Below are 26,525 nucleotides of genomic sequence, written 5' to 3' on the forward strand. Positions count from 1 at the left end.
TCAGTGCTGCAGGGGATGCTCTGAGACCATGTTTAATCAATGTATGTTTTCACTGGATTAAATAAACCTGAATATTGACGTCATGAAAATAAGCTGAGAAGCCTGGTGGTGGATGCTGATGCGTTTTACTCTTCTAATAAACACTGCTTCAAAATTTAATGAAGCATGCCATGTTGCTAAAGGTAAATGCAAACAAACTGAGCTATGTAGACTGTTTGCTTGAGGTGCTGCTGTTTAATAAGATTCATCACCAAGTAATGTGAGTAGATCCTGGTGACGCAAATGCCAGCAGTCATTCCCTGCCCCATTTCAGGAGGAAACCTGGTGATACTGATTGTTTTCACTAGAAGAAGAAAAAACACTGCAGCAATATAAGTCCTCAGCAAAATGTTGAGCATCACTCATCCTTACTATGCCTTGGGATCCTAGTTTGCTTTAACTTCCATTAAGATGGTCTCCCCTCAAATGCAATCTCTGTGTAACCTTGTGCTCCTCTATTCCCCCTTGTCAATGTGCTTGATCTTTAATAGAAGTTTCCTGAAAGTTCTGTTGAGCATCCACAATGTTGTATATGGTTTGGTGCATCACTCAGCATGGTGTGTCCCTGGTTCTGACTGGGGCAGCTGAGCACAGCTGAAAAACAAATAACCCTGGGAAGGGTGGGAAGGGTGCGTTTTGTCAGAGATAGGGGTGTGTGGAACCTGTGCCTTCAGTGGGCGTTTTTGTGCCTTCCAGCAGGAATAGACAGACATACCAATTCCCTGGAGACAGACCAACGACGTGCTCTTGTGCCTTTCCTTCTAGAGTTTCCTTCTGTTGTGGCAGGTTTTGTGCTCACTTTTAAAAAGAGATCAGTTCTTTGGTAGTGTTGCTGTTGTGTGGTTATCAATGAAGCTGCGTAATTAGAAAAAGTCACAGCAGAAGGGTTCTGGAGAACACCTTGGTGAACTAGTTTTGCTGCTCGAGGTGAGTTCAGTGAAGAAGTTTTTATGAAAACTGCAAGGATTTTTGTTATTATAATAGATAATTATCTGAACATTTTGGAATCAGAGAATTTGGTTCTAAACTAGTTAAAATTCTGGTTTTAAATGTTTTGTCCAATGTATGAACTGCTTTTGGAAAGGCATGGATAACCAAATTGTCAAAAATTCTTGTTGGTAAATGTCTGAAACCTATGAAGAGATAGCTATGCTATCATTATAACTGTGAAGTCATTCATGTTTTGCTTCTGTTTTGCTGTTCTAATGATACCTCCAGGTGTGATACAACTGAATGATGTCTGAAGTCATCTTTAAATAGGAATTCAATAATTGCTCTGTTTAGTGATGAGCCTGTTAGCTTTGTGTGGAAATAAGAATCTTTTTTTAGCCCAACAACAGAAAAAATAAGTGATGTTTTGTTTTTAGAGCTGTGTGACATTTGTTTCTATTCTGTCTTGATTTCAAGCAGCAGCTGAAAATAAATGAATGCTGGTCTTTGATTATATGAGTTCCTGCTGTGAAATCTAAGGTTCTGAAACCCTGGACATGTTCTGTGGTTAAGCCTTGGTCCCTGGGTGGGAAGAAGAAAGCAAGCTTCCCTCTGTTCATAGAAAGCTTACTGATGTGTTACTGTCTCTGATAAGACCTCAAGAGTTAAGTAATGCTTTCAAGTATTTGAAAACATTGATCCTCACATATGCATGTAAACTAAATATCATCCCCATTTTCTGAGTGGGGAAATACCCCCTCACTTTCTCCTGGGACACCTGCCTCCCCCAGCTGCCTTAATGTGGGTTTTTTGGCATGGTCTTCTTTAATACCTGTGGAGCAGAGCGACCTAAAATACTTAATAAATTCTTAATATATGAAAATTGTTCAGATATTTGTGTTTGTTACCACACGTGCATGCGTTGCTATTTTCAACCTTCTTTTCACACTTGGACTTTGCCTTGCCAGCCATGTGAAATTCAGGTATAATATCTTCAGGACAAGGTGTGCAGGTCTGTCTAGCACAGTGTCAAGTGCTGCAAACTTGGCAGCTTGGCTTGAATGAGTTTCCAAAAGTCATGGGCAACTGAGAGCAGGATTATTTTCCTTGAGCAGGATTATTTTCCTTATGCACTTTGTAAGGAACTTGTTGAAAGTCTAAGACAGATATGGAAGCCTAGGATTTCCTGCCTGTCATAGTGATTTAATAAAGTCAGTCCGTCCCACCTTCACTTTCTAGCTAGGCATTCAAGGACTCCTTGCCCAAATAAATGGATTTGTAGCAGTTTTAGTTCATAGGTGAGCCTTCCCAGTTTGAGAACTCAGCCTGTGTATTTGCAGGAATCTTTGAGCAAAACTGTGCTGCTGTCATCTCCCTCTTCTTTTCCGCAATCCCTTGGTGCTGTATTTTTCAGTGAGATTCTGTCCAGGGTCAGAATTTGCTGATATCAAGTCAAGTGAAGGAGTACATTTGCCTCACAGCTTGTGTTCTCTTCAGAAATTATTTTAAAGGACACAGAAAGGTCTCAACAATTGAGGAAGCTGTTCTCTTTTATTCCCCAGTGAACCACCTGTTTCTCTTTTCCTTCACTTACCATGCTTGCAGGGATTATCTCCTCCAGTTCCTTTCTTCTGCAGGTGGTCCTCTTCAGCCTGGCTGCCCCTGTTCTGCCACAGCTTCCCCTGAGCACAAATCCTTTCCAGCCTGTCCTGGGGTGATGGGGAAGGTACTGGATTCATAGTGGTCTTGGTGTGCATGACTGGAAGTGGCAGCAGTACAGCATGGCAAAACACAGGTAACTCACTCAGTAGTTATGTCTCAGTCCATTTCTTAGAGGATGGAGCTGCTCATAGTTAGAACCACTCTGTCAGATGGTACCTGCTGGCTCCTGCATGGAAAATGTAATGCTAAAGTGGATTTCCAGTCTTTTGTTGCTAAAAGTTTCCTGGAATGTGTCTTCATCACCTGTTATCAAATCTCCTTACCCTGACACCAAACCATGACTATTTGCAAAGGAAGCAATGGGTGGTTTTGTGCAGGTGACTTTAACAGTATTGTGCTGGCACTGAGGGAGGCTGTTGTTCTTGGCTCGAGCCATCTTTTAATGCAATTGAAATCTGATTTAGAAATTAATGTAGATGCCAGTTTCACTGGTGTGACAAGGTAGAGACCATAGGAGTAGGAGCTAATTTTGCCAAGCTCTTTTGATGGGTTTGAGACAGGTATAGTGGGATGCAGTCAGCCCAGAGCAGCTGCATTTTGCCTTCCATATCCTCAGAGAAGCAGTGGAACACAAAACAAGTGCAAGAATGATAAAAAGAAAGATAAAAAGAAGATAGAAATAAAGACAGGTCAGTCCAGCAGTTGACTGAATGCAGCCATGAAGATGGATGACTGGAAAGGCTAAGAAATGAAGAGCTATTTGAAGCACTCCTAGAGTGGGAGTCTCAGTGATGCTTCAGCGATGACTTGTTTAGGTCCCTGATGCTCTTATCCCATTGTGTGAATAAATAAGCAGACCTGGGCTGATGGAACACACCAGTCAAAGGAAGTTCCCACTGGGGCATACGTAGTCCGAAAACTTCCATAAATTGTTCTGTAATATGACAGTTTCCAATTATGGGTTTTCATAATAAGAGGCTTACTGGCAACCAGTAATGCAAGTTAACTGTGGAAATTTCTATTGCTTTTCTTGGCCCCCGTGCACTTCCTGAACAGTGTGTGTTTTGTCCCAGGTGTCCCATTCTGGGGCTTTGAAAGTATGTCACAACATGTGTGGGGCTGAGACCCCTGGGAGCTGGCACTTAGGGCCTGATCAAAAGGAACAAAAACTGCAAGTGAGGGGCTTAAAGTATGAGTGCCAACATGTAGATGCTTGGCTGATTTGTTTGTTTCCTGCCTTGATAAGTTAAAGTGTTGATCACCAGTAAGAGATTTTCTTAGACACATGGGAAATAATTTTTATACAGTTCTTAAAAAAAATTTCAAACCCTTGGGAGGTATAGGTATGCAAATATCTTGGATAGCCCTTCCAGTACTTTTTGATTTGTTTGCATTGTCAGCCCACTTTCTTCTTACGGGCACGTGCGGGTACAGGCTTGTTTGGTTTGTGAAATGTTGAATAAATCTTCAAAGAGTTTCATTGTTTCCAGGAAATATGTTTTTTGTACATGCTTGTATTGTTTGAAAAAAAAAGGCAGTAATGGATAATACTTTGGTTTGTGCAAGCCAACGGTGTGGATTTGCTTGGCATTGCAGCTTTCAAATGATACACACTCAGCACAAGTAGATTCTTTTCTGATTACATGCAAGCACTGTGTAATTATTACATCTTTTAAAATATGTATTGATTCATGGTATTGTCTTGAATTTGCAAATGATCCAAAAGCCTGTCTGCTTCTTTACATCAGATACAAACTGGGTATCTTTTTGCAGTAGTTTGCTGAAAGTGCAGGGATTTCAGAGAATCATACCTTTGAAGATGTAACCTTATGTTGCTCTCTTGTTCTAATCCACCCCTCGAGTGATTTATTCTAGGGACTGTGCATCATAGTTTTGTCCTGGCACCATTTTTGTAGTGTTGCAGTGCCTGTGCACATTACCAGAAAAAGATGGCTGGGAGACAGTTTAAAAAAAAAAAAAAGTTAAACCAAAAAGAAAAGAACACACAGACAAGAAAAGAAAACCAGTTCCAGTTAGTAGAGAGGGTTTTGCTGCCGGTGTGGATGGGGCATAATTTGATTTAAATGACTTTTGAAAAAGAGTTCTCAAAACTGTTCCATGCATTTTCTTCCTGGCTACTGTTGAAAATATGGAGCCGAATATTTTCTGTGATGTTTCAAACCAATATGTTCTGGCAACCTCAGAGCTGGGCCCTGTGCATTACACTCTTGTTTCCAGTTCGCTGTGGCCTGGAGTGCAACACACAGCTCATGAGATGCACCAAAGTGGGAGGTCTTGCGAGGAGCAGGCAATACAAAGACCCAAGGTACAAGGAACATTTCACTGGGGTCCAGCAGGGAGGCTGCCAGTTTTAAGGGCCTCTTTTGTGAAAAGAATTTGCTGGTAGGAGATGGAAAAGTTGTTTGTGCTTCTTTGAATTTTGAGTGTGCAGGGGAAGGTTGATTCCTGGGTGTTGTTTAAGGCTGGGTGCTGAAGTGAATCTTTTGTGCTTCCCTGGGGTCAAACTTTTCTCACTTGGAGGATTTGCTGTATAGAGACATATATATATGGGCTATGGCTAAGGATTCATTAGTGCTTTAAGTGTGACAACATCTAGCTGTATAGAATAGCATGTGGGTTGGGAAGCTGGGAGATGAGGTGTTTGCTGTATCACTTCTGCTCCAGGGACTTCTGTGCCTTGGAGAATGTTGTGTGGGAAGGTCAGTGCAGTATAAGGAGGTATTCTGAAAATAGAGGCTGTGTTTTTAGCACCAAATCAAATCCCGGGGGTGGCAGAAGGAGTGGGAAGTGTGGAACAAGTTTGTTGATCTGTGTTTAGTAATACCCAGATCTTTGGTAGCGACTCCCAACAGCACTCCAGGTTGGCTTGCCTACAAAGGAGGTGGTACCATGTTCCCTGCAAGGGAATCGAGGACCTTGTCCTTCCCCACATCTCTGGCACCGTTACCCTCAGCAGTGGTTGATTCATGGCAGGTGGGGAACCTGTGCTGAGCAGGGACAGCTACTTCTGACAACTTTTTCCTGCTTCTCAGCAGTTGTTAGAGAGTACAAAATGCAGGAGCGTACAGATGGAGCTGTTTATCCTGTTAGGAGAACCAGATGGAATGGACCTGAGGAAACACGGTCCTGATCCTAGGACTGTGTATCCTACAGGCAGTGGTGCAAGAGCAAGACTTGGGAGAGATGGGTCCAGGGAGAGCACAGAGAAGTGGCAGGAAGGGGGTGAAGGCAGGAATAGACTTGAGGAGAGACGGGGCAGAGGTGACTGTCTCCTGGTCAGTGATAATGAGGTGTAGATAAACATGTTTGGAAGCAGACTGTAGGTGTGGGCTGAGGGCCAGGGAATGGGAATGGGGAGCTTTCAGAGGGAAATGACAGGTCAGAGACCAGATAGAGAATGGAAATACATGGTGTGGAGACAGTTCTTGTTTTAGCTTTAGGATTCAGAAAGGTCAGTCTTGAGAATTTTCCTTGTTGATGCTTTTCCACTTGTTTTTCTGGTTATTTGTGCAAGATGGTAGGAGAAGGACTTCAGATGGACTTGGAGGAACATGCTGAAACCCAGATTGCTTTGGTACAGCCTGAAGCACAGAGAGATGAGTGAACAGCTTAGGAATGAGGTTTATTGGTAGAAGCAGAAAAAAGTAGTGAGTTGAGGTGGCTGTTTGGAGATATGGGGGTTTTTTTCTGCAGTTAATTCTGTTTCTTGTGCAGCTGCCTGACAAGCCTGGATGTAGGGCTGTCTGCTCAGGTTGGACTAAATGTGGATGTTCACTAAACATGATTATTTGAATTAACTCTGCAGTAAAAACTCACTTTGCAGGTTAGTCTAAGCAGAGGAGTTGCAGGATTCTGGGAAGGGCAGGCAAGATGGCTTTGGGGTTTCAACAGGTTTGATGGCCATACTGCGGATCTGTCTCTATATTTTGTTTTCGAAACACAAGCCTTAGGTTTCATTTGTTTCTTTCCCACTTCTCACCTACTGTGTGGGTGCAAGTCAGAGCAGACTCTGTAAAGTCACTGTTTCCAAGAAGCCTTTGTGTACTCAGATCATTTACCCTTTGAATCCACAAGCAGGATGGTATTGTAGTGACTGCTGTGACAAAACTGTGTGTGACATCTGGGAACAACAGAGTCCATTGGGGAGGAGAAAGTAGTCTTTTCCTAATCAAGAGGGAGAGATTTTAATATGGATGTTTGTATGATTATTGCATCCAATGTGATGTTGGAAATGTAAACTATAATGTGCTGTTATTATAAAATAACTGTCCTGGGGGCTGTTAGCAAGTGTTTCCAGTGATTTAGAATTAAAAGATTGTAAAAAGAAATCCCATTCCAAACAACAACAAACCCCCTCAGTATAACATTATTGTTATTTTAAAAGTAATGCCATAACTGTTCCTACTGAGACTAGTCGCTTTTACTGAGTTGTTGTCTTGCCAGTACTGTTTGGTGTATGTGGGATTATGAAAAGAAGGAAGGGTGTTTGGGACAGGTGTTTCTTTTCTTGTAAGTGCCATCTTTTCTTTATCCAAGAAGGAACTAGAGTGAGCCAGCCTTTGTTTGGTTACTCTTTTCTGAAAAGCAAAGCTCTTCCTCACAATATTTATGGTAGCTTGGCTCTAGTATGTATGTATGAGCTGTGGCAGCATCCTTGTGTTAGCCAGGCTCCGTTCCTACTCCCTCGTGAGGGAACATTAGGGAACCACCTTTTAAGTGAAGCCTGTTTAAAATGGCAAAAGCTGGGAGACGAATAGATGCAGGTGTTCACAGCCCTGGTATGAAATGTGGTGTTTGTATTAGTGTTGTGGTAGCAACGGTCCTTTTAACGAGGGGATGGTAGTTTGGCCCAAAGCCCCTGTTTTCAGCTGTCCTCCTTTTGAAATAACTGCTTCTAACCTGTTTCTGAGACTTGTTGCTTAACCAAGACTCAGCTGCAGAGGGGACCAGTAGCTCTGACCTAAACTTTGTCTCCCTACCCAGTATTGAACATAATGACTTTAGTTTGGCTAAAGCAGAACTTGTGTTTGATCAAAGTATTTTTCAAAAGAAAGGCATCTTACCTTAGTTTGCAAACCTCAGAAGGTAGGCTTGGGCTAACACCTTGTTTTCCTTCTAGCTGTTCCCATATTCAGTCCTCCCTGTTTAATGTGACTTCTTTGTGTGCCATGAACCTTCTTCAGCTCCCACTTGCTGTTGAATGGACTGCTCCTTTCTGTACATGAGGAGCCTCTTTGTGCATACATCTGTCCTAGTGAAGAGAGTTAGCACTAATGGCTTGTCACTTCTAAAATCTTTTGGGCAAGTTACACATTCTGGGCTTGAATACTCATTAGGAGACACTTTTCTGGGTTTTGACTGACTTATGTAGAAAAGAGTTTCAGCTATTTAATCTCCATTCTTCCTCAGTATCCTTATGGAAATACTCTTTTTAATACCAGCTTTTTGAGTGAACTGAAGAATTAAATTTTTATTGCATCTGTGTCCAAACCAGCTGTAGTGCAGGTGATTCTGCTTTCTTACCTGCCGGATGCTTTTAGTGTAGGAGGTCTCTTTGCACAAGGTTCCACTGAAAGCAGTGACCCTGCGTGGAAAGTTTTTAGCAGTTTTTAGCCATGCAGTGTGCATTCATCCAGCTGTGCCTAGTTTAGCAGTCATCCATGTCTCTTCTTCAGATCTGTGAGGATTCATGGATTGCTTGTAAGGATCAGAGATGAATAGGAAAGAAAAGCAAACTTGTTAGTGTCAGGCTTAAACACTTTGGGGGCTTGGTGCATTTATTGGAAAGAGCCTGGGGGATAATAGCTCAAAGATTATTGAAAATCACTGGTCAAGTTTGGCCACTTACAGACACTGAGGAGGCAGCAGCAAAAAATCTATACCTGCTCTGAGAGTAAACAGGCCTGGGCTTTGTCCTTGTGTGGAGGTTTAGGTGGAAAGTCTGTGAAAAGCTGAGGTCTAACAGGACAGATATGAGATTGGTTCTGGCAGAGAAGGCTGTTTCTTCTGTAGCACAGGAGCTAACCCCTGTGCTTTCAGATGCACAGATTCCCAGTTCAGTTTTCTGTTGGAACAAATTCCTCCTGAGTAAGGACAATTGGTCATTCAATTGCTGCTTCAAGGCTGGGCTGGATGCTCTCCTGTCCAGATTGTACAGGTCCATGCCAGGATGTTTTTGCCCACTAGCTGGTTTTTATTACACTTATGGTTGAAGTGGGATTTTCATTCAAAAATCTTGTGTTCTGTCAGCTATGACTTTACAAACTAAACCATTCACTGTGGGACAGAAACTTGATGCTTGTTCAGTGATAGATGACTGTTTTAAGCTAAAAGAAAACCTATTCAGACACTGTCTTCAGGATCAGAAATTCAAATAAACAACTGACTTTCATCAAAATGTCTATTAAAACTTGTTTTAAATTATTATTAAAGAGCATATAGAAATAACAAGCATAAAGTTGATATTTTACTTCCCAGATCAGGAAGTTAAGGTCCTCTAAGGGCCATTAATGATGTTTGCATGTCAGTGGGGTCATACATTTCATGCATATGCAAGGAGGGGGAATCCCATTTTTCTTGGTCCATGCAGGGTCAGCTGCATTGCCAGGGAATGGGACCCTGTACTGCACATATGACTACACGATAGACTGAGCCAATTGTGTATTTGCTTTACTCTGTGTTTGTGATCAGAACTGACCCATTCTAGCTGTGTGCATTATGCCATGGATAAGCTGCAATAATCTAAGAAGAAACAGGAGAGTGCAGTATCATCAGATTCTTGAGTCTGAGATGCTGCTTGTAAGAAATGCTTAATATGTCATGCTTGGATTTTCTGCTGCTCATAGACAGAAGGATCCTGCTCTTTGGAATCTGTGTGATGAGCTCATGTTGGCCAGCACCTCTGATCATCTTAAATGGAGTAATTGTATCCACTGAGCTCCTGATTTTGTAAAGTCTTATGCAGCTTTCCAGTCTTGTGATGTGCAGCTTCCCTGAATTTTTGGTGCGATACGAGAAATTGTGGGTGAAATTCCCTGCTCTGTTATGTATGAGGTCACCCTAAGTGATCTGTCTTGGCCATTAAAAGAAAACAAATCCTATCACCCAGGCTTGCCAGCATCTGGAGATTTTGCTGATCTACTCTGCGTGGAGGTCATGATTTTGTGGACTCTGGAAAACTTTTCTTAAAAATCCTTTTGCAAATCCATAGGGAAATGTGGGACTGAGGATTTAGGTAGTCACAGCTGGAGTATTGCGCTGCTGGTGGCAGCAGTGTGTGTCCTCTAGCTTGGGGGAAGCACGGCATTTTAGCATAGAGCATTTAAAATGAAATCTGTATCTGCTACCTTCTTTAATACCACTTCAAGCATAACCCTTCCAGTGCCACATCTTTAGAGAAACCTTTCCTGTTGTAAGATATATTTGATGTTGTTTGCTGTTTTACATGTAGAAAACATTCTAATTTAGGACCCAAAACCCATCTCACACTCTCCAAAGAAGGACTGGGAGAGAAAAAAATGCAGGCAAAACTTGAAGGGGTTGAAGAAAAAGAACTCCTGCTGCAGTTGCACACTTGCACACATCTGGTGCAATTGAAATTTAAGAGCTGAATGCATCCACATCTGACCATGGTAGGGTCCAAACATTACTGTTGACACTGGTTTTCTTTTTGGATAGGTACACTGGCAGAGTCACTAGCATGTGGAGCCTTGTCAGCTCTTTAATCTAATAGACTGTTCTTGCCCAGACCATTGTGTGTCAGAATTTTATGTACCAAATGTAGCCAGGTTTAATAATCAGCCATTTTCCCACCTTCTGCCAAACCTTTTCCCTTTTTTTTCACAATTTAATGTTTGAGTCAAAATCTGCTATGGTAACAAATTATATACATGTTAAAAAATGAAAATAAAGATGGAAAGAAGAGTCACAAAAGGTAACAAGAGTTCAAAGCAATGTCATTTGAGTTTTTTATTTTTAAAGACTTGAATTTAGCCCCACTTAAAATTTGATTTTATTTCTGTTATGTATTGTGAAAAACTTTCAAAGAAATGGATACTGCTTGAAAGCATGACTGTAGCTCTGTGTATGTAAAGCTGTGAAAGTATTCCCTGTACAGGTCTGATCTGATATATTCGCTTTTTAGTTACTAAAGAATAATTTGTGGAGCTTTTTGACTTACATTTTCTTGCTTGGAACAGTTGCCTTCAGGTAGCACCTGTTGAGCATATTTATGTTTATTTCTAGCAACTCTATAGATCATATAAAGTATGTTACAAAAAAGTTGTTCTTCTTGTTTTATTGCGTTTTTTAAAGGGCCCTTCACTTGCCTTGCTGGTGGCATGAGTTGCTGCTATCATATACTGGGTTATGATGCTGAGGGCTGGGGACCTTGGAGGAGCATCTCTGGGGATTTACTTGCCTGGCAAACACCAGCACCAGCTGCAGGGGAGCTCAGTCACCAGGAGGGCACTGGAATGGAGTCACCCAGTCTCTTTGTAATTTTAATGCTTAGTAGGTTATTTCTTACTCTGAACTGATTTTCATCTCACTCTGAAGTACCATTGCTTAAGTGAAACATAAACATTTTGGAAACTGAAACCTGGATCTAGGATCTCCAGCTGTGTAGGTGTTTGCAGCTCACTGTTGGTTGCATGAAGGATGCTGGTAAAGGCTTGTGTGTCCAAGGTATCAACCACTTTGGTCATTATATGCTGAGTTGGAGCAGTTTCTGCCCCTGTCACATGAGGGATGCCTTCCAGGCCTGGTGTCTGCTTCACTGGGACTTGGGCTCTTCTTCAGTAATTTAGTTTGGAGATTTGTATAAGTAATGGCAATAACTGAATTCCCTTAACAATAAAAACACAGCTTAAAATAAATGTAAAGCTTGGTGCTGTACCAAGCTGCCACAGTCCAGTTCTCCCACACGTCACAGGGCACCATGCTCTCTAATCTGTGCTTTTTCAGTCTGTTCCTAATTGTGTGGAGGAGCTTTGACATGATCCCAGCATTCACTGGAACTGCTTAAGTTTTGGGACATCCTGGGATGATTAGTGTATCTTGGTGAACAATGGTCTAAGCAACTCATTAAATTGTAGTGTATCCTCCTCCCTGCCTGTGTTTACTCCTAACTTCTGCAGAGCTGATTAGAGGCTTGGCAGGAACTCTATGGTTATGCTCTAGATACACTTTGGATACATTATTGTCACAGTTGAGGTATTGCAAAAGCTATGCCATTCCAATCTTTACCCTACTGAGGTACCTCTTTTGATTGTGCAATATCTGTGGCTAATTACACGGCAATTGCAGTGTGCCACCAGCCACCCACAATTCATTGTCAGCTCCTTGGGGATGCAAATGAAAAAGGAAAGATAATGTTTTCTTTCTTCAGTCCACTGATTTAGCTTGCCTCTATTTTTTTAATCCCCTGCTCCTTCAGGTAATAAAGCCAGATGGTAGTGACAAAGAAACAGAAGTCACACATGAATCAGACGTCCCTGAGGATATGCTGGGGACTTGCATTCCACAAGAGACAGCAAAAGGCGATGCTCAAAGTCCGGATGTCATTATAGAAGCTCAATTTGATGACAATGATGCAGAGCATGGACAAGAACACTTGCAGGATATGTTGACTGATGACATTAAGAAACTTTCCCTGGATACCGGTGAAAAGGGTGAGTAGATCAGATTGCTGATTTAGGCCTTTATTTGAGCAAACTATTGAAGTGTTACTTGGTTGCCTTGCTTTGCTGCGAGATATAAAATACAGGCATAAAAGCTTAATGCCTTATCACTTCTATCCCTTTCTGCTAAACTGTCTTCATGGTTTTGAATGGATATTAATGGCTGGGGCTTATGTAGTTTTGATTGGTGCAAAGTAAATCTGCGAAACAGAAGTCATACCTTTAGATTTGCAGTTCTCAGGGCTGTCTGGGGACTGCTGGCTGCTGTTTAATTCAAGATGCTGCTGTAGCGGTTTCCTTCCTTGCAGCTTGGCTGGCCAATCTATGTGTCTCAGTTTGGGGATAAGAATATATTTCCTTGGGGGCAGTTAGGTTTGTTGCTGTTTTCAAACAGTTGAGTTATGAGCAACTTAAAGATTTGGTCCGTTTAAAAAGAAAATTGCAGTAAAACCTAAAGCCAATTATGCGATCTGTTTTGAAGGCAAACTTATTTTATTCTGAATCTGAATTCCATCCAAGCCATCAAGTGTTGCTCAGGGCAAAATAAAATCAGCTCCCCTGTCCCAAGACTAACGCTTATGCAGCTCTTTGCATGTCCTTTCTAGTACTAAATCCCTTCCTGAAGAGCTGTGTGTTGAAAGGATTCTAACAATTGGCACATTTAACATGTGCCTTCAGCTGCTCATGAAAGGTTTGCTGGGACAGATATTCTGGTGTGTTCTTGTTGCTTGCCCCAGTTGTCCAGAAAAGATGGCAGTAACTCAGGACCTAAGTAGTTGTTGGACTGACAAATCTTGGTGGTGGTTGTAAAGCTGTCCTATTTAACACCTTGTGTTTTCCTGAGATATTTGAAGATGCACAGACCCCTGCCTGTTCTGTTGGTAGTCTTCCATTTTTCACACCCATCTGTTAATAAAACAGGAAATAATATTTGAAAGGAAGTGTTGTAGTTTTTATGACAAAACATTGGTTTCACCTCATAAATGGAGCTGCGACCTTACCAGTTTGTGATTCTATTTCCTTCTGGGTATCTCCAGTGTTGAGTTCTTGCCAAGGCACGTGAACCAACTCATATCTTGTTCCATTCCTTTTCAGGATACAGCTTGATTTGGGAGTTACTAATCTTGTCTGTAGATGTTTTACACAGGTGGTTTTTAACCCCAGCTGTTTTACAGTCTATTGGGCCACTTTGACTCAACAATTCTCCTTAGTCACATGTTGTGTCTGTTGCATCTTTGTTGCTTCTGATGGCAATGCCAAATTAAACATTGTAGAAGTACATTCTAGTTTGATACCAGCGTCTAAAATAAATACAGGCTTAAGCAAGTATTTTACTTTAGTTGTGTGACTGTGCTTTAGTTTAAAGAGTTGATGAGAGTTTTTTTTTTTTGGTGCATTATGGTTCCTCAAGATGCTCTGGAGTGAGCTGTGTTCAAGGTTATCAAGTCATCTCTCAAAATATGTGCTATCTGAGTGGGTTTTGCCATTTGATTCTGTCTTTGGAGAATATTTGTAGGACAAATGTGAGATCAGCTTATTGTCTGCACAGTTGAAATCCAACTTTTCCACTGCAGGTTCCTAAGCCAACTGTTTTTGTTTGTTTTCAAGGCCTTTCCGTGTTCATCCTTAACAAGCCTTGTGGCTGGTGTGGATGTGCCAGTTAGATTTCTACCGAGTTTGTGTTTTGCTATCACCTCTTTTAAAACTTGCTTCAGCTTCTTTGGCCATATAACCCATATGGAGTTTTCCCTACTTTCTTCTTTCTCTGCTTTTTAATGCCCTCCCTTTTTTATACATATAAAGTTTATGATGCTGCTTCTTCTGAAGGTGTTTTTGAATAGTTGATGATTGCTTTGGCTTGTTTCCTGTCCTTCATACAATTTCTCGTATCATCACTTATCCAGATTTTAAGTCTTGCCTGGAAAACAGCTATAGTTATTCTAGCATCGCTGATAACTGTAGTGACAAAAAGACAAAATCCTGCCAAATTCAGCCTTCACAGGTGTGGCTCAAAATGCTTTTTTAGAAGTACCAAACATACACTTTTTCAAGACAGAACTTAACCTTAGAAGGCAAAATCTGCTGGACTTCCTAAGGCCATCCACTGGAATGTGGTGCCAGCATCAGAGGCAGAAAGCATTGGCAGGTTGGGCTGGGGTGAGTGGAGGTGCCCTTCCCTGCCTAATGTGGGCCTCTCCTGGGAGAGCTGCTTGGCTGCTGCTTGTTGAACTTCCTGCATACAAGCCTTTTCTTTCATGTTACGTCCCTTCTGCTGGAAACAGCTACTGCAGTAAAACAGAGAAGTGGATGGAAGTTGGGATTCACAGGGGGATTTCTTCCTGACCCACCAAACCCAGGGCTTTACTTGCTTTCCCTGAGAGCATTGCTTTGCAGGGTTTATCACACAGCCTCATTGCATAGCCTTATGCAAGGGGGGCAGGAGAAATTTTCTGTGGCCAGCACAAGTCTTAAGTGAACACTTGTGGTGGGCTTTCTTCCTTTTTTGGAAGGGTTTTTTGAAGGTTTCAAGCTGGCCAAAGATGCTAACAAAGATACTATATTAATGAAATAAAATCAAGAAACAGTCTATCATGTTCCCATGTGCACTTTATGAATGTATGTATTTGCATACATATGTGTGTGTGTGTATTTATAAAAAGATCCATCTGCATATGTAAGACCTACCCAAAATTCACACGAAACAAAAACCCCGTGAGATTTCTGGTGGTGAAAAATATCCATAACTACTGTAATGGAATCAAAAGTAAATTTTACTTATTCTGGGCAAAAAACCCAGAGCCAGGTTTAGACTGTGCTCAAATCTTTGTTCATGAACACAAGCCCTGCAGTTTTCTGCTCTCAATTGCAAGATGCCTTTTGTCCTTTCTCATGTAGGAGTGGTATTGTGCAATATCTCTGCTGGCTCATTTGTTCTGATGCCGATGGTCAGAATGAAGCATGAAGAATAAAAGTAGACGTGTCATTTGAATAAGAGCACTCTGGGAGTGCAGACTGTTTTGATGTCTTTTCTACCTTGGCCTGTGTCCCATCCCTTCTCATGGCTCTGTTCCTCTTCAGAGCACAGTTGCCCTCTCCATCTCTAGTTACACGCTGGGGCAAAGAATTTTGGGGTTGGCCCTTGCTGTCAGAAGCTCTGAAGCATGAAACATTGTGTACACTGATTATGGCCTAGATTTGAGGGACTGAATTTCCCTGAAGTCATTGTACCTTGGATTTCCTGTGCCTCTGTGGGGCTTAGGGCAAACTGGTAGAAATTGTTATTATTCACAAGTCTGCAGCCTTAGACTCAGATGTTGGATCTGTCTTCACTAAATGCTGCTGTTATGAGAGCTGTGCTTCCTGCCTCTCGCTTCCTGCGTCCCCAGAAGGGACAGGATAAGCAAGAGGGAAGTCTGTGGAAGTGAAGAGACCATTGTATTCAGCCTTATTCTCGGCCCATGTACTTTCTTGTGCTCATAAAAGTGGGTCAGTCTTGCTTTGCTCAGCGATATGTAAATAGAACTTCATAACTGGTGTCACTCTGCCAGAAGCTGTCCTGATCAAACAAGTTTGCTCTGCTTATCTGGACTTTTCTTGCAGAGGAGTGGGGTTAAAGATTATCTTCGAAAAGTCTTTAGATGAGGAAGTGACAGCCACTCTCCTCCCCAGCATCTGGTTCTACACAAAAACCAATATTGTCCTAGTCCAAAAATTGAATGTTAAGTTTTGGTACTTGGTCTTGCAAAGTTGAAAATATCCTTTCCTCTTGCATTTCAGCTGTATTTCCAAAGTGTAAATATCTACATGCTGAACAAACTCTCTGCTTATTTTCCTTAAAAAGACAGTGAGAATGAGCACCCTGAATAAAATTTCTCAGCTCCCTTAGTAGTGTCCTTCAAACCCTCTCTGGGATTTCTGTGCTCTTTTGAAAGCAGGCAGACAACAAGGCAATAGCATCCTGACAGTAATGTGAACCACCAGTGTGTACACAGAAAAAGTTAATTCCCTGTAGTGCCTGGTACTGGCATGCAAGTCCTCTGTGTTGTACCCTGAGACCTCAACTTACTCTGTGTCACTACTGTCCACAGAACTCATTCACCAGTCAACATGACCTTTGCCAGGACTGTAATTCTTTTCCTTAATCCTCATTCACATTGACTACTGCAAAAGAGGTCATGTAACTTTTATCTTATCACTTAGTACTGACCTAGAATACATTATTTCTGTGACTTTTCACTGCAGTAGGAGGATTTTCTTTATACTCCATTTCAATATGTAATAAAAAATGGAAACTCTCTGTATCTCTCAACCTGGGAAAAGTGCAAAATGTTCTGTACAGAATGGTTTATGATGCTGTATCCCTACACAGACTTGTGTGTCACATGAATTTCCTACAAATGTGAATTCTTGTTAAATATTGGAATCAGATTTCTCTGATAAAGAAACGTCGGCAATTGAACGGTAGCAGCTACTTGCACTCATGAGAATGGCAGCTGTTCTCATAAAAGTGCCTCAGCCCTTCTTTAGCAAAATGATATTCAAATAAAAGTTTGTAAAACTGTGGCACTATGCCAAAAGCTATCCTTGTCCAACCCGCTTGTTCAGCTTTTTTCAACTCTTCTCACGGGAGATCTTACTACACCAGATACACAGAATATCCTGCTTCCCACGGGGGTGGAAGTCATCAAGCTAGTGGACTGGCTGCCCTGGCAGCAATCAGAGAGTTGTGTTTGTTCAGGATTTCCACTTACACCTACAGTACTGCAAATCAGAGCTTGGATATGTGAATGTCCGAAGCTTGCTCACTGCCTTGACGTAATGAACTTTGAACAGAAATTGCTCATTTAGAGGCTGAGTTAGACTCACGTGAACTGAGTAACCAATGGATAATGGGTAGGGTCAACAGAATTAGGAAGCTGTTGCAGGACTTGCTCATGTCTCCCTGTCTGCTCAGCATTCACCAGGTGGACAGTGGTCTATCTCTTTCAAGTCAAATGTGACTGTCAGTCTCTAGTTGTCCGGATAATGTCAGAAATGATAACCTGAAACTACTTGGTGTCCACACTGCTGCTGACTGGAGTATTTTGAGTATTTCAGGATTGCTGACTGGAGTATTTTGAGTATTTCAGGATTGCTTGGCTTAAGGGTGGTGTTTGGTAAATTCACTGTATGGTTCTGTAGTAATGGCATCAAGCCTTTCTTTTTGCAAGATGATGCTCTAGAGTCAGTTCTTAGAAGGGTTTTTGGATCTTTCTAACAAAATAGAAAAATGTATTTATAATGCAGAGTTCAGTCTCTGTTATGGACTTCTGCACCTTCTCATGCGCTTCCATGTCCCCTCTTGTGCTTTTGTGTTCTCTCTCTTCTTTTAAGCTTGACAGGGTACCTACTTCTCTTTTGTGCCTTCCTCTGGCACCTGGGGTCCTGCAGTTATCAGTGTCTCATATTGACCCTGGCAGAGTTCAGAGAGTTGCTACTATTCCTCTCCTTGGCCAGCTCTGGTAGGGAAATGATGGTGACAAAAATCTGGATTACATGCTGACCCTCTGCTCTGCTCAGTCTCGCCCTTCTTTCAGTTTAGCTGCCATGAAGTCTGGCAGATTGGAGTCCACCAACATCACTGGCCACTGGAAGGAACAAGTGTTCTTCTTCCTCCTCTTCAGAGGCTTCTGTTCACTCTGAGTGCTTTTAAGAAGCTTCACTGTTTTTTCCTAGCCTGCAGCTTTCTGGAGATGGATCGTCTCCACTGCATAGCTCTTAACATTTCTAGGCCACAGCAGAGCGAAAGCTCACCAGGAAATCTTCTCAGTTACACGGCTTTTAATAGAAATCCTTGAGGTGGAACTGTCAAAAATCAGATCAGTTTCACTCTGCTGAAGCCTGGAAAGCCAGCAGAGAAGCTGGAGCCATTTCAGCTGCTCGAGACAGCTCTGTATTAGTTTATTCCAAGTTCATGTTTGTGGATCTCTGGATCTAGCTCTTCTAGTTGTTGCTTTAACTTTTCTTAAATGAGCATACATTTCTAGAAGAATAAACAGTATAGCAACTGAAGAAAAGTGTTCTATTGGTATTGATCAAATTGGGCTTTATGGTTGCATTGATTGAGTACTACAGGCTGAAAAAGCTCCAGTTACTCTTTTGTTGTAAAGCTGAAGCCTGCAATGGAAGTTAATGTTGGGAAAGTTCCTTACGCTGTTCTTCCCTAATAAGTTATCTTGACCCCCAAATGACTTCTTAAGTACTGGAAAAAAATAAATTACTTAGGCAATTAGGTAACAGGAATTAGATTAAGTTCAGCATATTACCATATGTTCCTGAGTTCACCTATGTTTCTCCTTTGAGTTACAAGTTTAGGTCAAATAAATGAGAGGGCATGATACTGAGAGCGAATGGTGGGTGTGGAGACAAACAGAGTATGGTCATTGTTAGCAGCAAGATTTCCAGGATGAAGCAGATTAGGATTCATTCAGCTAACATATTTTCCATGGAATAGTAATATTGGACACACAGACTTTAGGAACAAATTCACATGCAGGAAGGAAGAACATTAAGTAAATAGGCAAAATATTCAATGGAATTGTTTTTGTAACATTTTAATTTTGCTTGCTGTTAATGTAATAGAACTGTATTTCTGTCGACTGCAACGCCACCTGATTTTTTATAGGTTTAATTCTGTTGCAATAAGGTTTCCAACCCCTATGCTGACTGACAGCTTCTCAAGGACATGAGAGGGCCAGGAGGTCTGCATAGCCATGCTGTGGTTGTGGTAATCTTATGTGGCTACTGAGACAGCTACGATCTGATCTGTTGGGCTAGATGGCTGCTTCCCAAAATTATGTTGATCTTTGCTGTGGATCAGACTTGGAGGGTTCTAAGGAAAAGTGACTCTCTTGTCTCATCATTCTGCCATCTCCTCCATCCCTCCTTGTGGAGGTGGCTAAATATAAGTAAATAATTACATGCTTGGCTGCCTTGCGTGTCTGAGGGAGCCAGCTGTACTCATCTCTTCGCATTGCCTTTGCTCTGCCACTGCAGATGCTTGTCTGTGCTCTACACATCTGTTATTAAGCCTTTCCTTTCCCTCTCTGAGGGTCTCCTCCTGCCTTTGCATCTTTAAAAATCTTGATGTTAATCATCCGAGTCTCCCAGTCCTCTCTTCAGCGTGCCCTTGGGCAGGCAGGTGTGTGTACTCAGGTGTTAAGACGTGAGCAGCTGTGGCAGGGTGAGTTTGCTTAAATGAGTATTCAAAAATAAACATCTCTAAGGAGGCTAGTCCTGTTCATTAGACACACAGCTCTGTGATGAGACAACTCAGGAGTGCTGCATGGTTTGGAGCTGCTTTTCTTCTTACCTGCAGAGCCCTCTTCCATTGCACACGGGAGCTGTTAGGCTGATTTTGGACAGGCTGCGTGTGTTAAATTCCAAGGCTGTTGGCTTAGCAATCTTGTCACACTGAAATACCTGTCTTTCCTCCATCACTGGTGGAAAGCTCTGTCTGTGGAGATATAAATACAAAGTACTGCTTTTTCCATGATTCTTTTCTAGGTGACCCTACTTGTAGGTTGTTTAAAATAGATTTCTGTTTTGGATAGTACCTGGTACCAAGTGAAACAGCACTTTCCTTCTTCCCTACCTTTTGGTAGGTTTGTGTTCTGAAGAAAAAAGCTGTTCTGTGCCAAGAAACCATCAGTTGCAGAATATGAAGAATCTTTGTACTTTCTTCTAAACAGCAACACTTCCTTCTTGTTATCCCTAAAAATTAAGGTTGTAGTAGAATGGTGTAAACCAAAGCAAATCTCTGGGTATGCATGTATCACTTTTGGGTTGAAAGGAGTTTCATTTCCTAATGTCTATGTGTGCTGATGTAGACAAGAGTTCCAAAAACATATCGTTTGTTAGTGTGACCCAGAGCCCTGGAGATATTTATAATAAATCGGTCTGTTTTATACCACTTAATGTATTTGGTGCTAAAAGATACTGAAAACTGCTCCTTGAAGCAGACATCAGAGAACCTAAGTGGTGTTGTTTCATTAGTAAGTGGTTGGCTTTGCCACTGAAAGGTTTACAGCTATGCTGGTATCTGAGCACTGAGCTGAAGAACAGTATTTTCTGATGGGATTCTTAAATACTCCCATGCAGAGTAACCCAGCTTCTCAAGTACACTTTTTTTTCTAGCTGAAGTAGCAAACATTGAACTATTTTCTTACAAAACTTGGCTTTTTCCATCCAGGGAGGGAGATTTTTTTTTTTTTTTTCAGTAAGTTGTGTTTGAGATCTGAAACTGTGATATATTTTCATTTGCAAGTGGATATTGCATCTTTAATTGTATTCTTTTTGGACAGAATTGAAAATTTCCACAGTGACCAATGCAAACCCAATGAAAATAATTTTGGATCTGTCATAAGTAATCAGAATTCTAGTCTGATGATTTTTGGTCCACCTTGGCCACTTTTTAATGTGATGGTAATTGAATTGTAAAAGGAAATTTGGGGGGCTTTAAAAAACGCAATGTTTGACCTAGGAATGCCTGTCAGGCAAATGTAAGTGTGTATTGAAGCTGCCTGAACTGATCTCTTACAGAGGGAGGCAAATTCCAAGTGTCCTGGATCTACTTCATTGGTAATAACATAACTAATTTGAGTTGCTTTTTGTGTCTAGTGCCTAATTTTTTTTAAAGTAAAACTATTACAGTTTTGGTTTGTCAGATAATCGCTGAAAGGAAAACAATGAGATTATAATGCAGTTTCACTGGATCCTGGTTGCTGAAGTGTGTTTTCACTGTAAGATAAGCTTATGAAGTACTGCCCAAGCTAACGTAGTAAATCTTTCTCAGAAAACATGTCTTTGCCTAGGGTGGAAATATTGAATGGTCATTGGATAACCACTGCAGTAAAGGGGTCAGAATAATTCATTTTTAGTTTGCCATAATGCAAGGAGTTTCTTCCCACCTTCCCTGCACAAAATCCTGCTCCTCTCACAAGTTAACTCTCCTTTATGATTGCTTCCATGTCTCTGCCCTGTTGTGGGAGATGTTTGTATCTCCCAGCTCAGATCTTCTAGACCACCAGTCTCTAGTGGGGCCCTGTTACCTCCCCTCTCTGCTCAGCTTCACTGGAGGGGAGGAGGATGTGTAATGAATGAGAGGGACTGTCAGAGGTGTATTCAGGGAACTCCGGTATCAGGCTCTCCTGGCAGGTTATTGCTGCTGTGGCTGAGGTTCCTGTGCAGTAATTTGACAATTGAGCCATGTGGACATTGGATCTGGGTAGTTGTTCCTTCTGAGCTGAAGGTTTTGTCTCAGGAATTCTTCATGGCTGGTGCTCTGCTGCTGTAGACCCCTGAGCATTAGATGTAGCCCTGGTACCAACAGAATTTTGACTTCTAAAGGAGCAGCTACAAGCTGTATGGAAGTCCACATCTCTTAGCTCCAGGAGTACAGAGTTCCTCATGTCTCTTCTTCCCTGTCCTTTGTTTCAGGAGCATTCGCCCTTAGTAAACACGTGTGATGGCATTTAAGATACTGATGTTGGTTTAAAAAGATGGGTAAGAAGTAGTAGGTGGCTGGTATTAGCTTCCTTTTTTCCTTCTGTTGATGGAGTACTTGTAGATCCCAGACTCTGCATGCTGGAGTCTCTCATAATCCCAGGTTTTTTTGGGAGGGATGCTGAAATTGGAGAGACCACTGAAGAAGATACTCTCCAGCCAGCCAAAGGCCCCTGGTTGATGTTGGCTGTGAAGAAAAAGGCAAGTTCTATCATGTGCCACAGTGGGAATTTGGGTGCTTTCTGATATTTGTACTGAGGTCACATGGGGCTCATCTTCAGCAGGATGGGGGGCAGTGCCCCAGCCCTGGATGTTCTTCATCCCAGGCGAAGGAAGGCCTGGCCACCCATTTGCTGTGCTCCCTGTGACAGCTGCATCCTGGTGCTCCTGTGCTTTTGCGTGTATGTGTTACTTCCCTAGGACATTACTTCTTTTTGACAGAGAAAACTGCTTCAGTGAAAATTTCCAAGTGACTTTTTGGAGTGATCGGAGTTGGAAGGATACATGGAAAAAAGGCAGTGCTAACAAGGACATGTTCCTCACGTGACTCCTGGTGCTTTTTTCATTCTTGCCTGCTGGACCTTGAGTCACTGCTGCCGTTCTGCTACTCTGGGAAAGCAGCAACTGCAGCTCTTGCTTTTTTCCCAAACATGTTTTGATCTGGTTTTTCTTCCCACCAGTGTGTGCTGTTCCTTGGGGAGGGTTCACTCCAGTAAAGTCTTGGGCTTGTGGCAGGTGTGCCTGGAGGCATGGCCTTTGGAAGGCTCCCAACTTCCCCTTGTCCTCTGCCCCATCCAGTGTTTCTTTGTTCCAGATCATCCTGTTCTTTGCCCAGGCTGTCTTTATGATTGACACACCATAAACTGTTAACTGATTGCTTGAAAATTTATAAGAAAACAAAATGGCTCCTGGCTTTCATTCTTTGCTAAATGATTGCCTGGTATGACCTTTAGCTGGCAGAAACCTTAGAGGAGGTAAGCAAATGAGGTAACCTTGGTATCCCCCACTTTTTAAACTACTTATGATTATCCAAGCAATTTTTTCCCCCACCTTGTTTGTCACCATGAAACTCTGGGTTGTTTTATCCTTTAGTAATGCTGGTTTTGGCAAGTCTGAGTTCATTTCAGTAGAAGTAAATCAGAAATGGTTTTGCTGCTTTTATTATTGGTGCTTTTTTTTAGGAAAGTAGAATTTTATTTAAACCCCTGAATACCTGTTCATTCTCCTCTCAGCATTGCTAGCAAGTCAATGAAGATAAAATAAAAGTAAAGTCACTTAGGAAAAGATCTCTGGGGAGAGGAAGAGCATATCAGAAGGCAAAGCTGAGGATAATGAGCAGCATATGAGAACCAGGGTTTGTCATTATAGCAAAGCCATCATTGTCAAGCGACTGCTGGGATAACATTGCCTGAAGGCAGCGCAGGCCGTCCATGGGGGCACAGCCATCTGTGAACGTGTCCTGGTGATGGTGGGGCACAGCCAAACCCTCGGGGAAGCTGCTGCCCCACTGCCCCCCCGGCTTCCCGAGCGCCAGCCCTAACACCCAGCGCTGCTCTGCTGCAGCCACTCCTCCATCCATCATGTCACCAGCAGCCTCGTCCAGGGACTCTGTGGGACAGATGGGCGTCATCTGGGGCCAGGGTCTGCGTGTCACCGCAGCGTTCCTGGAGGCTTTCTCACATGGGGGAGTGCTGTTGGCCTCCTGGAGCACAGACCTCCACAAAACGTTGCTTTATCTTGTGTCTTCTAAGGGAAACAGTGACAGCTTCGTCCCTTGAAACTTGCAGTCAGTGCCACGGTCTCTCCTTAGAAAAGCAAGATTTCTTTTGAACACTCTGAGCCTGATTTTAGCACATGTATTCGAGATGGATGTGATTGCCATACAAATGGAAAAAGTCAGCCATCTCCCATGAGCCCTCCAGACAAGTGCACGTGGATGCTTCCATCCCAAAAATTCTGGCAGAGCAGTAACCACAGGCTCTCAGCAGGGATGCAGTTCAAGAACAGCCCAGTCCCAGCCTTCTCCATGGCAAAGATCACTTTGGATGTTTGTAAACATTAAATGCCAGCCATCTGTTACAGATACTCCCAAACTCACATACTTGAATATTTGAAAATTTCAAGCTAGAAATTAGTTGACACTCAATTTTAATACTATCAGTATCTGGTCCAGAGATCTCAAGGGAAGGGAGCTCTTGGTCATATGTAGTGATTACTTCATAAGACTTTTCATAAGCCTGGTCCATAGCTGAAGAGGGTCAGGTTAGTAGATATGATTTCAGTTTCAAAGATAAACATACATTTTATAACCCTTCATAATGCTTTTAAAGGAAATTAAATATTAAATGAATGTATGTAGTTAAAGGACTGCTTATGTAACATCAATATCTTCAACTAAGAAATGCCACAAAATTCTTAGCCCTTAGTGTTTAATAAACAGAATATGTTTTCTACCACTTTGTCTATTATGACTGGTATAGCCCTACTTACAAAGTTGGGGCTTATTTTGATTTTTGTTGTTTTTCAGCACATCTGCATGGTAAGTGAACATATATCTGCTGTTTGTTGTAGTCCAGAGAAATAATAATTACTTCGTGCTTGGCAATTCTAACACCTGAGAGATCTTTTTCCTTTCAAATAAGTCTACTACATGCACATTGTATTGTAGTTCAGAGCAAAGACCCAAGACAAATTTTTCATGGAAATGTACTACAGTAACTGTCCTATGTGTTTGATGCAGGGAAGGCTGCTGGGGTCACTGGTGTGCACAGAGCAAAGCAAGATGATGGACCCAAGGTCAATGATCCCAGGCTCCTCCCAGATGAGTTTCTTCAAAGGACAGCCAAGGTAACTCCATGAAGAATGACAAGTGAGCATGTGTGTGCTCCCAAAGGCTGAAGGAGACCAGCTCTGGCCTCCCTGTAGCCTCCATCTCTTGACCTTTGAGACACATTCTCCATTTCAAAGAGAGTAATTGTCCGATCTGATAAAAATCAAGTGACTTGTTATTTTTACCAATTATCCTAGGTTAAATTCCCTTTGTTTGTCATGCAAAATTACTTAGCAAGATTCTGGAAAAAGATTGGATACTAATATGAGTGTCAGGATATCCAAAGTTGTCAGAATTAATTCTTACAGACTTTGGAAAGGCTGCTAGTACTGTTGATTCAAGATTTGAGTCAATCTCTGAATGTTAAGAGACTAGAAAAGGGCTGCTGGGTCAGACTGGGTCAGATCTCTTCCACGTGTTGTGCTTTCCCTTGCAGCCTCTGATTCTGGTCCTATTGTTGGCTGAGCTGCTGTGGTCTCATCCAGTGTGGCAACTCCAGCACTCAGAATCGTGCAGAGGTGCAGCTCCTGAAACCTTCTGGAAGGACTCTTCTGTATAAGCTTAGGAAATCGGCTATAATGTTTCTGTTATCCAGTGATTTATTATGGTCTACAAAAATATAGCCTGGATGAACACCTCTCTGGAACAATTATTTAGTGATATTGTAATTTATTATTCTTTTCAAAGCCATCTTGTATAAAGGTAAAATAACCCCTAACTTCAGAAAGCACAGAGGGAAGGAGAGAACTGCCAAATTCCCAACAGCACATCCTTTCCTGTGGTTAATGTTGGATCCGCCAGCGGCACCGTTTTTGGACTGGCCTGTTCTGTGCTGACTGTTGAAATCACAGGCCGAGAATACAAATGAAAGATTTTACAGGAGTTGCTTGTATTTTGTGGCTAATTCCCTGCATTTGGAAGCATCTGCTTCTTGTCTGGTTTTGTTCTGTAATCAAGAAAATTGCTGTAGAGAGCTAGCACTTGGAAAGCACTTAGCTCTTCTATAGCCATGAGCAAGACAGCAAGGAAAATACATTGTAAGTAGGTACTCAGTTAAAAAACGCACACACACGTATACACACACAGGGAAAACAAGATATAGATCTTGTGACTTTTCCAGATACTCTGCTAAGCCTTTGTGCATCCTTATTCTGCTAAAGAAAGTAAGTTTTCTCTGAAGGTATTAACTGTAGAAACTTTTACCTCTCCCAGGTGGTCTATATTTTGGAAAAGAAGCATTCTCGAGCAGCTACAGGTTTCATCAAACTTCTGGCTGACAGGAACAGTGAACTCTTCAAGAGGTGTGCCATGTTCTCACCTGTGGACCACAGAGTGCCCAGGGTCTATGTGCCCTTGGCTGATTGCCCTCCAGACTTTGTGACCAAGCCTGAGGCCTATTCACAGATGCTCTTCATCTGTCGCATCGTGGACTGGAAAGAAGACAGCAACTTTGCATCAGGGTATGTGGCTGCCTTCGGAAGTAGAGATGACTGAGATTTCTAGTTGGAATTCTTGTTTTCACCTAATTTGTTACAAATAGTAGACACAGAAATCTGTTAACAAACTGCTTGTGTCCCTCTGGTGGATAAATTATGTTGAAATGAAGGACAGCTCATCGCTAGTTAATCTCATAAATGTTAGTTTCTTCAAGCGCTTGTTTCAGTGTTGCTGGTGCATCACAGCATTGATGAGTGCATGGTCTAGGGGGAATACACGTGTTCAGCCTGACCAGCACAAGCACCATGGGGTGCTGGCAGCCTTCCTGTGTTTCCTCCCTGTGTGGAAGGGTAGTACACAGTGTGCAGACGTTTCACTTCTGC

At 42.1% G+C, this 26,525-nt stretch overlaps 1 protein-coding gene across 4 annotated transcripts in view; it reads left to right on the plus strand.

The window, feature by feature from the left end:
- Window positions 1-26,525, plus strand: part of DIS3L2 (DIS3 like 3'-5' exoribonuclease 2) — a 184,518-nt gene that overhangs the window by 45,841 nt on the left and 112,152 nt on the right. For all 4 annotated transcript variants that reach the window (XR_011152723.1, XM_069024458.1, XM_069024459.1 and 1 more), the window contains exons 7-9: window positions 12,089-12,323; window positions 24,616-24,722; window positions 25,918-26,165. Coding sequence is in view for 3 of the 4 variants with exons in the window: in XM_069024458.1 (XP_068880559.1) it covers window positions 12,089-12,323; window positions 24,616-24,722; window positions 25,918-26,165 (590 nt within the window). In the remaining variant the exon portion in view is untranslated. The remainder of the gene's footprint in view (window positions 1-12,088; window positions 12,324-24,615; window positions 24,723-25,917; window positions 26,166-26,525) is intronic.

The sequence above is a fragment of the Aphelocoma coerulescens genome, chromosome 9 (assembly GCF_041296385.1).
Source record: "Aphelocoma coerulescens isolate FSJ_1873_10779 chromosome 9, UR_Acoe_1.0, whole genome shotgun sequence".
Taxonomy (NCBI): domain Eukaryota; kingdom Metazoa; phylum Chordata; class Aves; order Passeriformes; family Corvidae; genus Aphelocoma; species Aphelocoma coerulescens.